This window comes from Pleurodeles waltl, chromosome 3_1 (genome assembly GCF_031143425.1).
Source record: "Pleurodeles waltl isolate 20211129_DDA chromosome 3_1, aPleWal1.hap1.20221129, whole genome shotgun sequence".
NCBI lineage: Eukaryota > Metazoa > Chordata > Amphibia > Caudata > Salamandridae > Pleurodeles > Pleurodeles waltl.
The window spans coordinates 579,165,062-579,178,036 of record NC_090440.1 but is presented as its reverse complement, the minus strand read 5'-3'; the positions used below and the strand labels follow the sequence as shown (position 1 = coordinate 579,178,036).

Sequence of the window (12,975 nt, the reverse complement as noted above, 5' to 3'; positions counted from 1 at the left end):
AGATATGACTTTGTGATGAAAACAAAAACATCCATAGGAGACAATAGGGATGTAAACATAAATGTTTGTCTATATGTCTTAACAAGCACAACCACCATAACATGCTCTTACAAAACAAAATAAAAAACACAGTTATGAGAAAATTTCCCAGCTTTGCTGAATTTTATTGCTGGTTTTTAGACTCTGCATACTGGGGCGTTGCCATTCAGTGACCAGTGTATGTGCTTTGATCCCCTAAACCACTGACTAATCCCTGAGTGGTATATTTAACTTTCCTGCAATGCCGTAGTACAGTGGTTCCTAACCTATGGGTCGGGGACCCCTGGGGGTCCACAAAGCCTCCTCAGGGGGACCGCGACTGCTTAGAAAATTCAATAATATTAACAGATTAATAAAGTGTATATAAATAAAATGGGTAAATGTACAATTGAAAATTCAAAACATACTGTAAACGTCAAGGAATTGAAATTGGTGTCTAAAAATTAAATTAGTATTCTCATATTGATCTGTGGGAGCATGCAGGAGCATCAAACAGAATATAATATGGATAATGTGTGGCTTTGTTGGACTTTTTCCCTTTTGCAGGGTCATCTCCAATCTTTTTGCCTTCTTCCTCCTATTTTTTCTGACCTGTTGTTGTTGGCGTTAGGACTCTGGGCACTTTACCACTGCTAACCAGTGCTAAAGTGCATATGCTGTCCGTGTAAATTGTATTGTTGATTGGTTTATCCATGATTGGCATATTTGATTTACTAGTAGGTCCCTAGTACAGTGCACTAGAGGCGCCCAGGGCCTGTAAATCAAATGCTACTAGTGGGCCTGCAGCACTTGCTGTGCCACCCACATTAGTAGTCCTGTAATCATGGCTCAGACCTGCCACTGCAGTATCTGTGAGTGCAGTTATAAAGTGTACCCACTTGCCAGGCCTAAACCTTCCCTTTTCTTACATATAAGACACCCCTAAGGTAGGCCCTAGGTAGCCCCATGGGCAGGGTGCAGTGTTTGTTTAAGGTAGGACATATACTAATTTGTTTTATATGTCCTGACCGTGAAATAGTGCCAAATTCGGTTTTCACTGTGCAAGGCCTATCTCTCTCATAGGTTAACATGGGGCTGCCTTTAAATATTATTAAAGTATAGATTCTCCTTGGTAGCAGATAGGAATGTGGAGTTTAGGATCTCTGAGCTCACAATTTAAAAATACATCTTTTAGAAAGTTTGTTTTTAGATTGTGTGTTTGAAACTGCCACTTTTAGAAAGTAGGCATTTTCTTGTTTAAACCATTCTGTGACTCTCCCTGTTTTGGGATTCCCTGTCTGGGTCAGTTTGACAGTTGGGCTGTTTGCACCTCCCAGTGACACAAAGGGCGCTGGGGTGTAGCCTGCATATCCTGATGAGCCATCTGTGCTGGGCGGGAGAGGGGAAATGGTCACTACACCTGACTGCCCTCACACAATGCAGTCTCCGACCCCCTGCTGTGTGTCTGGGGCCTGGCCTGGGCAAGGCAGAATCTTACGAACAAGAGAGACTTTTTTTTTAAGTAGGTCTACTTCAAAGGCAGAAAGGGGTATAAGAAGAGACCCCAAAACCCCTGAAAATTAGATCACTTCTGGAATCAAGAGGAACCTCTGCCAAAGAGAAGAGCTACAGAGCTGAGCAGAAGTGCTGCCACTGCATGTGACAGTGCTTTGTTGGGCTATCCTGCAGTTGCTGCTGCTGCCTGTGAAAGGGGACAAAGACTGGACTTTGTGGTATATTCCTTCTTGAGAAGAATCTCCAAGGGCTTGGACTGAGCTTGCCATCAAAGACTTCCACTACCAGCACCTGGACTCTCTGCTGAGCCTCTTGCCCTGAAAAGTGGTGCCCTATCCAGTCTGTAGGCCCTTGAAAGGAGAAGCTGGTGAAAATCCAAGAAAACCGACTTCGGACAACTCCGGACCTACGCCACAGCCGAATGCCATGACGCTGCCTACAACCGACTCTGTGGTCCTCGCTGGAGTGCGACAACCCTCGCAGGCCTGACATTGCTGCAGCTCCTCCGAAGTTTGCGATTCTGTGGAAGTCGCCACACCATGTCGTGACCACCGGATATCGACTCCACCCGAAGTGAGCGGATTCAACGCTTTGCACCAATGGCGCCTCAACTCCACCACCCTGCAGCAAGGAGCTGATGCCTCTTTGTGACGCCTCCACTCCTTCGCCCTGCAGTACCGGAACTGATGCCACCTTGGATCCAGTGACGCCACGATCCCCTTCTTCGCACACCAGCTTGTTTTCACATTATAATGAGGTACTGTACCTGGGGGTCTGCATGACTCCGTACCCGGCACCATCGGCGTCGGATTGTTGGGTACCACTCTGTCAGGATGCCGTGTTATCACCTCATTGAAGCATTCTGTGTTTCTAAGTGCTATTTTTGAGTTTAATCTTTAAAAATTAATAACTTGTCTTGTGTATGTTGGATTTTTGTCGTTTTAGTCTTGTTTTGTTTAGATAAATATTGGCTATTTTTCTAAATCTGTGTTGAGTCATTTTGTGGTGTTTTTACTTTATTACTGTGTGTGTTGGTACAAATACTTCACACTTGGTCTCTGAAGTTAAGCCTACCTGCTTGTGCAAAGCAAAGGGGGTGAGCGGGGGTTAACTGAGGGTGATTCTCCTTTACCCTGACTAGTGTGTGTCCTTGCTTAGACAGGGGGTAATCTGCCTGCCAATCAAAGACCCCATTTCTAACACTGGGGATCAGCTGTGAGGATTGGACTTGTATTTGTACTTGACATACAGTGATCAAGTGTACACTACTGTTTTCAGTGCATACCATTACGTGACCACATACTACTTGTCTCTGATTTTGCTTTTTCTCTTTCTGGACTTCTTCCTGCTTCCATATTTTAGGTGATCTTCTTTGTTGATTTTTGAACTTCTCATTGTGAACTCTCTGTTCTTTTTGGAACTTTGCATCTGTGAGTGAACCTTACCAACATGCCTCAATCTGAGGATGCACCAGCTGTGTCTACAAAGGCTATTTTTGAGTTGGAGAAGCTGGAGAGTTACACAGTTGCTCAACTGAAACAGTTTTGTAAGGATCTTGCCTGCCCCGTCAGGAGCTTCACCAGGAAGGAGGAGCTGCAAAAGGCATTGCGGGCCTGGGTGGCAGCCGAGGAGGTTGGGGGGCACACAGAGGAGGAGGATGAGGGTGAGGAGGTGCAGAGAGTTCATAATGGTGTAGAGGATGTACCTGTTACACCTGGGGGGAGGGTCTCTAGAATAGGTAGCAGTGTGTCATCAAGAGGTCTGACTCCTGAAGAGTTGCAGGACAGACAGGAGGAGAGGGCTCACCAGTTGGAGTCAGAGAAGCTGAGGGTGGCCTTAGAAGAGAAAAGGATAATCTTGGCTTATGAGCTAAGATTGAGGAAGCTGGAAGTCATGAGGGCTGAGTCCAGCTTAGATGGTGGCAGCAACAACTTTATGCTCAGTACTGATGAAGAAGTGCACATGCCCAGAGACTTGGTGCCCGACTTGAAGGAGGGCATTGACACACACCAGGAGGTTCAGGGGTATGAGGTAACTCCAGTGATGCGCAGGTTCTCTGAGGTGGATTGGGTAACTGGCATGGGGAGTCATTCCTAGTGATGGGAGGGACACTCTACTGGCTCTAGACGAGAGTGACAGGGAGAGTGGTTCCCCTAGGTAGCAGTCCTGGTTAAGGAATGTGGAGACATCCCAGAAAAGTGTGAGCTGAGTGACAGGGACACTCTCACTAGTCTCAGGAGGGTGATGTGGGGTACTTTTTCAAGGCTGAGTCACTGGATGGTTGGGTGAGGGGTAGTTTGGTTAATTCATGTGAGGGGCTGTGTGATGTAATTGCTGGCGAGCATGTGTCCAGTCCTTGTTTTCCACAGCTATGCCAACACCAGGTGGAGTGTGAGTTCTCTGACCCCAAGGAACTTGCACTGGAGGCAGACCTCTGGGTGAGTACCAGAGAGAGTGAAAAGGCATTTGGGAGTGCTCCTGAAGGGAGTGGTCTAAGTGTTTCTCAACCTGGTGAGGTGGAAAAGGATTGCAGTGTCCCAGGTAGGTCCCAATGTAGTGGGATGGGTGAGGGATCCCATGTCCAATCTCAGAGGAGAAGGAATGGGGGTCGGCTGAGTCTCAGAGTGCCCGAAATCCAGTCCCAGGTCCGGATCTCGGGCTGGGTCCAGGTGCACAAGTTAATTTAGGACTTTTTTTGGCTCAATCTGAATGGGATTGTGGGTGTTGCTTGATTAGGGGTTCACTCCCCTTCAACCAATTCTCACACTTGAGTTTAGGATAAGCTTAAGAAACTGTTCCACCACTATTTTTAATATTTGCTAAGTTAGATTGTTAGTGAATATTTAGTTAAAGTAACTCGCAGAAAATTACCTCTTTCCTTTCTGAAGCTCCTGGAAGCTAACTGCATTAACCTGCTAGAAGCTGTGCCTGGCAGTGCACAACCTTATTGAGGTGTGAAAATTGCTCCTAGAGCAGAGACAATGGCTATGTCCTCATGACAGGATGGACTAGGGTGAGGTATGTGACACCTGTCAGCCCAGGAAAAGCAGCTAGAAGAGTTCAGGATTTTAATTTACTACATAGGGTCAAGGATGAGGCCTGCATATGCACAGTTAAATGTAAGGGAAAACCCGAGGAAGGTAAGGCATTTGTTCTTTGGGCCCTCTGTAGCCAGTTGGGCACCAGGACAGTGGGTGGGGGAGTTTGTACCAGTTTTTTGTAGATTAGGAGGAGAGAAATGTTCTTTTACCTAAAAAACATAAGTGGCTGTACCACAGGATCCAATCAGCGCCAGAAGGCATGTGCCATGTTTAATTTCCCTTAGAATAGTGCACTCTGATATACTTTTCATTAAGCCAAACAGGATGTGATGTAAAAGTGGGTAGGTTGACCCCTGGGAATATTTTTCCCATTCATTAGGAAGTGTCCAGGAATCACCGCCATACACTGACTACTGAACTGTGTCTATAAAATCCCTTAAAAATTTCTGAAAACATTTGGACTTGGAAAATGTTAGGACTTCCACACCTCTGTAAGACCAGGACAAGCAGCCAAGTCAATCAACCCAAGGTGCAGCCTTTTTGGGTAAGAAAATCAGGTGGGTCTTGCTTTGAGTTTTTTCTGCCTGAAAATCGAGTTCTGTGGAAGTCTTTCCATCTTCATTGCAACCTTCCCAAACACAGCCTGTTGCCTTGCCCTCCTGGAAGAATCCGAGTTTCCTAAACTTTAAGTCAGAACTTAGAAATCATGACCGGATGAAGGAGCCAAAAATATCTGACTGATGGGAGGAGCGTGAAATTTGACTTTTCCCACTCTGAGATTTTCCTGACAAAGCCATCAGCTTAAGCAGGACCTCACTTAATGCCTACCCAATTCTGAGGAGATTTTACTGGACACAACCTAATGCCTTGTTCCGCTGAAGGATTTTGTTGTCCATTTCACCTACAGCATAACAAATTGCGATGAGGACCTGGATCTCTGCCCAATTTATTGCTTAATACTTGATGGTGACTATCTTCTGCCCTAAATGAGTCACCTACATCTATGTTTCCAATGCCTCTCACTGCCCACAGAGCCCACCACTGCAGTGGGACATAAGCCTGGTGACCCTAGAGGCTACAAGTGTCACTACAGTCCCACAAGGTTTTGTCATGGGTGTTGCTGCTGTCTCTTCCCCCAAGGCGAGTGCATAAAATGAATGTGTATGATTAAAGACTGGTGGTTTGATCTGGGTGGCTATGAGTTTCACTAGCCTCACAACCTCTACAGCTAAGTTCCTGGGTGCCATGCATGACTTAAAAATATACTTGGTGTGTTCATGAAGTTTCTGGGGCAGAACAGGCGCCTCCAACCTCCAGGGGCTGCAGAAGCACAGATTGTCCCCCAAAACAAAGAGGTCCATCCTACTCCACTTGGTGGGAGAAGAAGCACACACAATTTTTCTCACCCTTGGCCAAGACAGAGATAACACTGTGGCAGTGACCACCATGAACCTTCAATTTAACACACAGACAAAAACAGAGCATCCTGAGACAAGCGCCAAATAATCTATCAATGCCTTTGATGCTCATGTGCATGTTTACAAATTTCACTGAAGAACAATGAGCCCAAATCATTTAGGCTTGCCGCTCGTCTGATGTACAAAAGTAAATCCAAAGAATGGTGAGGATGCCTCTGATCACCATCATAGCATTAGCCAAAGCCTGTGAACTTGCAAATGCCTGAGATGCGCACATGGAGTCATACCTCATTGCTAATTTCATTATAAGAGAATAGAGCAAACTCAATGGAGAGGCCCATGCCATCTCTAAAAAGCCACAAGTCAGGAATCTAAACATGCTGGGTGAGTACTGGGGCAATCTGAAACACTGGGGGTTCCTTTGCCCAGCCAATGGCAAAACGTGTTCCACATACAGCAAAGCAAATCACTTTGCAAAGGCCTATAGGTCAGTGAATCCAACATGACCAATTACAGAAATACTGCCAGGGAAGACTAAAGGACACATTTATGAACCCCTTGTTCTGCTGTGGCATCTCTTTTTGTGATGCAACAGCAGCACAGACCTTGCAACCATATCTATGAGGCCACACATTGCCACTTTGCATGGCTTTGAATGGCCTCATAGCTATGGAGTAAGGCAAGGCAGTGCAAAGCACTGCCTTGCCTTACTCTGCACAAGAGAGGTGTTCAATGGGCGTTGCAGTGGGTGTCCCCACACAACACCCATGGATGTTAACGCATCCCCAAGTTTAAAAGAGTTTGTCGACCTGGGGATGTGCCGCAACCTTAAGCCTCCCCAGGTGAGGCGCAACAAGGAGAAATATCTTTATTTCTCTTTGTTTTTTCCTCTTTCCATTTGTACTGCATTCTGCAGCACACGTAGAAAGATGAAAAAGACTCCCAGGATTGTTTTTGTGCAGGAAGGTGCCCCTTACTGCACAAAAACAAACCTGCATGCAACACACACACCCTTGCACCATGGTATCATATGCAATAGATACGGCACATTCCTGCAGTTTCACTTTGACACAGTGCAGCTCAGCAAGGTGACTTGCTGTGCTGCCCTGCTCTAAATCCCTATAAATGTTCCCCTGTGTCTACAGTGAGACAACCTGACACCAAGGAGTGTAGCATGCAACATGCCAGTATTTGGATGAGACAGAATTACAGAAACCTTGGCCACTTACAACCTTGCATTGCTGAGAAAGAGATCCCAGCTTAGAGGTGATCGTGGGCATACCATAGCTAGTTTCAGATACTGGAGCCTCTTTCTGTGCCAGGTCAAAGATGAGCTATCGTAGACTGTTCCCGCCACTGAACTTACAAAATACATTTACGAGAATCTATGCATAAGACAGCTCCACCCTATTGACTTAGCTAAAGTATTCACCACAAAAGCAGTGCACTACTCTGCTCACCCCTTTGTAACTAAATATAAAGGGACCGTTTAGCTGCAGTGTGTCTGAATTGGTGGAACTTACAACGTTTGCTTTTGGGGTGCAACAATAGAGCATTGCAGTTATATTAGGAAAGTGTAAAGACGTATTCGGTGGTATTGGCTGTTTAAAGGGGACATTAGTGAATCTCCACATACATCGCACAATTCAGTCAGTGTCCCGTCACAACAGAAGAATTAAATAAATTGGAGACAGCCGGAATCATATAGAAATTGGAAGCACCCGCTTCGTGAGTGTCGCCCATCATAGTGGCAAGGAAGATAAAACAGCCAGAGACATTCCATATTTGCATAGACATGAAAATGCTGAAGAAAGCCATACATTGAAAGGGCCACCTATCACCCACTGTAAATTTAATTTCTGGATAGCACCAGATCTGCTTGAATAAGGTATCACAATTCATACCTCAACCTTTTCTACACAGCTGACTTTCGAGAGTTTGAAGGAAGGATAAATTATTTTGCCTGGACTAGGGCTGCCTCACACTGTAACAAGCAGAACCAGCTGAGATGGGAGCCATCCTGACAGGAACCTCCTTTATTTACATGCTCTGCTCCTACTGTCGCCATATTTTGTTTGTCTTAAATGTTTTTGTGTATTCACGTCACCTCTGACTGCTCCTACTGTTTAATCATGTTTACATTGGGTGGTATCACTTTGATCATTAATAATAGCACCAATCCTCATATCTTACATTGCACAACAGTTGGGTAACAAAAATATTTTAAAGCAGAGAGGATATAGCGCACTGGAAGATATCATAATAAACCCATATTACAATAGAAAGCTTACGTACCTTGGCACATTTATTTCCAAACGTCATAAAGTCTATTTCTCCAGTGATGTACTGGGAGCCTCTGATATCTGTTTGGATTTTGCTTAAGGTATGATACGCCATCTCTGCATCCTCTTTTTCTGAAATCATTTGAATACTGGAACAGGCATCTTCACCTCTATAAAAATACATAATTTTGTCAAGAAAATACTTAACGTACCAATACCTTTCCACAATTACACCGTGCTACCACGCTCAATTAATTTCCTTTAGGATGTGGCACCAAGGCCCATATTTATACTTTTTCACGCAAAACTGCGCTAACGCAGTTTTGCGTGAAAAAGTTTACTGACAGCTAGCGCCATTCCAGAGCACCAGCCGGGCGCCATATTTAAGGAATAGCACAAGCCAGTGCTAAGGGTGGGCTAACGTCAAGGAAAATGACGTTAGCCGGTGGGGGAAGGGGGTTTTGCACTGAAAAATGACGTTAGGCTGGTTAGATTAAAAAAATGACTCTAACCAGCCTAGCATCATTTCTCAACGCAAAACCTACCATACCACATGGGAAAAGACAGGAGTCATGCCCAACACCCCAATGGCCAGCACAGGGGACAAGGGTCCCCTTGGCATGACCATTGCACCCGGTGACATTCAGGGGGGTGCCCATTTCAAGGACCCCAATGGCATGTTTAAAAATTAAACCAAATACTTACCTATACTTATCTGGGACGGGGTCCCCATCCTCTGCTGTCCCTCTGGTGTAGGTAGTGTGTCCCTGGAGCCTGTGGAGGGCACCTGTGGGCTTATTCGATGGTGTTCCACCATGGAAATAGGCCCACGGATCCCCTAATACTTGCCCTGAACCAGGCGTTAAATAATGGCGCTAAGCCAGCTTAGCGCCATTATTTAGGCCCACCTCCCTCCCGGGCACCAATTTTGCACTGGAGGATAAATAAGGTGCTAGGGCCTTACAGTCATTTTTTGCCTGGGAACGCCTACCTTGCATCTCATTTACGCAAGGTACTTTCCCGCTAGCAAAAAATGATTTTAACTCCAATATTTTGACCTTAGACTAGTCTATTGTCAAAATAGAAATCTGGAGTTAGGTTTGCGCTGAATTCGCGTTAAAAAAATGATGATAATTTAGCGCAAACAGAGTATAAATCTGGGCCCAAGTTTCTCCAGAAACCCAGGCTGAAATATCTGATGGGTGTCGCTTTGTCTGGTCTGGTGCCTACTATTTTTGGACTTATTTTAAATGTAGATTTTATTCTGTCAATTTTGAATTGGTTAACAACAAGCAATGCAAGTCAAATTTATATTCGTCATGTTTTTGTGATTATGTATTATGAGTGCTTTTTAATGTCTCATCTTTGATGTGTTTTATGGGATTAATCTCGAAATAAACAAATTACCACTACTGCTACATATCATGGTTTATAAAATGATCTCAGTCGTCCTAAAATTGAATCTTTACATTTTATTCAAAAGAATGTCAGTTTTAAATATGACAAAATCCACATGTTTCTTAAAAGTTTCGAAGTAACATGAAATAACAAATCCAAGCGAGAACTGTCATATAAATCAATTTAAAAAAATCACAGCATCTCTTACCTAAAGTGTTACACACAAATACGATATGTTGTAATTAGTCTGCATATATTCAGCATAATTTTAGATTTCAGGTATGTAGTTTCTATGTAGCTGGCTATTTCTAAAGAGTCAAAACATTGTGTTTGTCTTCTGGGGGTGATTTGCTACTTTTTAAACCCGTTTGTTGTACTGCACATATGTACTATCTGTGGCAAAATATGCTTCATTCTGGGCTTTAATTAAGATCTGGTCATTTAAATATGAGTGACTAAGAAATTCTAGTAAAATTCCAGTCGTCTGCTTCCCCCCCATCCCCGAACATTTGGGCTATTGAATGTAATTCCTGGAATAGATACCTTTAAATGGCACCAGCTCATTAAAAGGGATTACGTGGACAACATATTAGTCTCACTGAGACCACTTCCAAACGGAACAGCCTGGGTCAGAATGGAAAATGGTAAATTAACAGCTTCCTATAAATTGACCCCCTCAAGCAAGTCAAAATTATATTTCTTTAGGCCCTAATCAAAAAAGACCAGAACGACAAAAATCCAACATACACAAGTCAAGATATGAATTTAAAAAAGAATAAGAGTCTTAGGGCCTGATTACAACTTTGGAGGAAGGTGTTAATCCGTCCCAAAAGTGACGGATATACCACCAGCCGTATTACGAGTCCATTATATCCTATGGAACTCGTAATACGGCTGGTGGTATATCCGTCACATTTGGGACGGATTAGCACCTCCTCCAAAGTTGTAATCAGGCCCTTAATTCTTAGAAAACAGTCAGAATGCTGCTGTTACACAAGGTGCCTGGTGTTGGAAATTGCCTTTCTTCAGGGTCATCCCCAAACTTTTTGCCTTCCTCCTTCTCTTTTTCTGACCTAATTTTGGCTGGCTTTAGGACTCTGCACACTTTCCCACTGGTAATCAGTGCTAACGTGCATATGCTCTCGCCTTAAAACATGGTAACATTGGATCATACCCAACTGGGCTATTTAATTTACCTTGTCTCAGGCCTGCCATTGCAGGGCCTGTGTGTGCAGTTTCACTGCCAATTCAACTTGGCATTTAAAAGTACTTGCCAAGCCTAAAACTCCCCTTTTTCGACACATAAGACACCCCTAAGGTATGCCCTAGGTAACCCATATGGATGGGTGCTGTGTAGGCACATGGCAGGACATGTACATGTGTAGTTTACATGTCCTAGTAGTGCAAAACTCCTGAATTCGTTTTTACACTGCTGTGAGGCCTGCTTCCTTCATAGGCTAACATTGGGGCTGCCCTCATACATTGTTTGAGTGGTAGCTGCTGATCTGAAAGGAGTAGGAAGGTCATGTTTAGTATGGCCAGAATGGTGATACAAAATCCTACTGACTGGTGAAGTTGGATTTTATATAAATATATTAGAAATGCTACTTTTAGAAAGTGAGCATTTCTCTACACTTAAATCCTTCTGTGCCTTCCAGTCCACATCTGGCTAGGTTTAATTGACAGCTGCCCTGTGCATTCACTCAGACACACCCCAAACACAGGATACTCAGCCTCACTTGCATACATTTGCATTTTCAATGGGTCTTCCTGGGCTGAGAGAGTGGAGGGCTTGACACTTACATGTCAAAGGACAGTAGCCTGCCCTCACACAAACGACTGCCACACCTCCTACTGGGACCCTGGCAGACAGGATGGAACTGAAAGGGGACCTTGTGCACTTCTGAGCCACTCTTTGAAGTCACCTCCCACTTTAAAGGCACATTTGGGTAATTAAGCAGTGTCTCTGACTTTTCCTGGAGAAGAGAACCTGAACCAGAACCTGCATCCTTCCAAGAAGACCTGCATGGCTGCTCAAAAGACTAACCTGTCTGCTTTCTGTGAAGGACTGCTGCCTTGCTGTTGCCCTGCTGCATTGCTGCTCTCTGGCTGTGGTGAAGAAGTACTCTCCAAGGGCTTGGGTAGAGCTTGCCTCCTGTTTCCTGAAGTCTCAGGACCAAAAAGACTTCCTATCTTCAAGAAGGACTCCTTGCGCGGCGAAATTCGACGCACAGCCTGCCAGAAATGACACACGGCCCGCACGTGGTGAACATTTCACCACACGCCGAACTGGAACGATGCAGCCCAACTTCGCAACAAGAAGATCAACGCAGCGCCAGCATAGAGACTGGAAATTCGATGCAAGGCCCACCGGATCGATGCACAGCCGACCCGGGAGGACGCAGCCAGACTTCCGGAGAGGAATCGACGCAGCACGTGCCCTGCGGGAGAAAAATCTACGTAATGCTTAACGGATCGATGCAGCTCCTGTGACTTCACCCTGCCAGTGCAGGAAATCCATGCACCGTCCCTGGGGCATCTGAAAACCCCACAACCTGCAGAGGATCCACGACCGAGCGACGGAAATCGATGCACAGCCGTCCCTGCGTGAAAGCTAAATGACACATCGCCGTGTGCGGCCCGTAAATCGATGCACACCCCTTTGTTTCCACGCATCTCTTCCTCTGCGGTTCTTTGTGGAGATTTTTCACGCGAACCAGGTACTTTGTGGTTGAAAGAGACTGTGTTTGCTTTAAAAAGACTTAAGACACTTAAATCACTTTTCAGTGATATCTCTACATTTGCTTATTGCATCTTTGATCGTTTTGACATGCATTTAACCAGATAAATATTATATATTTTTCAAAACACTGTGTGGTGTATTTTTGTGGTGCTATATGGTGTTATTGTATGATTTATTGCACAAATACTTTCCACATTGCCTTCTAAGTTAAGCCTGACTGCTCAGTGCCAAGCTACCAGAGGGTGGGCACAGGATAATTTGGATTGTGTGTGACTTACCCTGACTAGAGTGAGGATCCTTGCTTGGACAGGGGGTAACCTGACTGCCATCCAAAGACCCCAACACCTGGTTAGCCTAAAAAATAAAGCTGCCTGGGCGAGCATGCGTCGGAAAAGACCAGCGATGTGTAGATTTCTCACTCGCAAGCGAGACCGCGTGTCAATCCTTCTCCGGTGGGGTTGGTGTGCATAATTTTCTCCCTCCTGCAAGAGAGCAGTCCGTCGATTCCCAGAAGGGCACGTCGGGTCCGGGCAGGCTTTGCGTTGATTTTTCATGCCCAC

General features: G+C 45.0%; 1 protein-coding gene across 1 annotated transcript in view; it reads right to left on the bottom strand.

Moving 5' to 3' along the window:
- The window catches only part of TRPM5 (transient receptor potential cation channel subfamily M member 5), a 462,539-nt gene extending 454,104 nt beyond the window's left edge, over positions 1-8,435 (bottom strand). The window contains exon 1 of the mRNA XM_069221458.1: positions 8,288-8,435. Coding sequence (XP_069077559.1) covers positions 8,288-8,416 — 129 coding nt within the window. The 5' untranslated portion in view covers positions 8,417-8,435. The remainder of the gene's footprint in view (positions 1-8,287) is intronic.
- Positions 8,436-12,975: the final 4,540 nt, after the last annotated feature.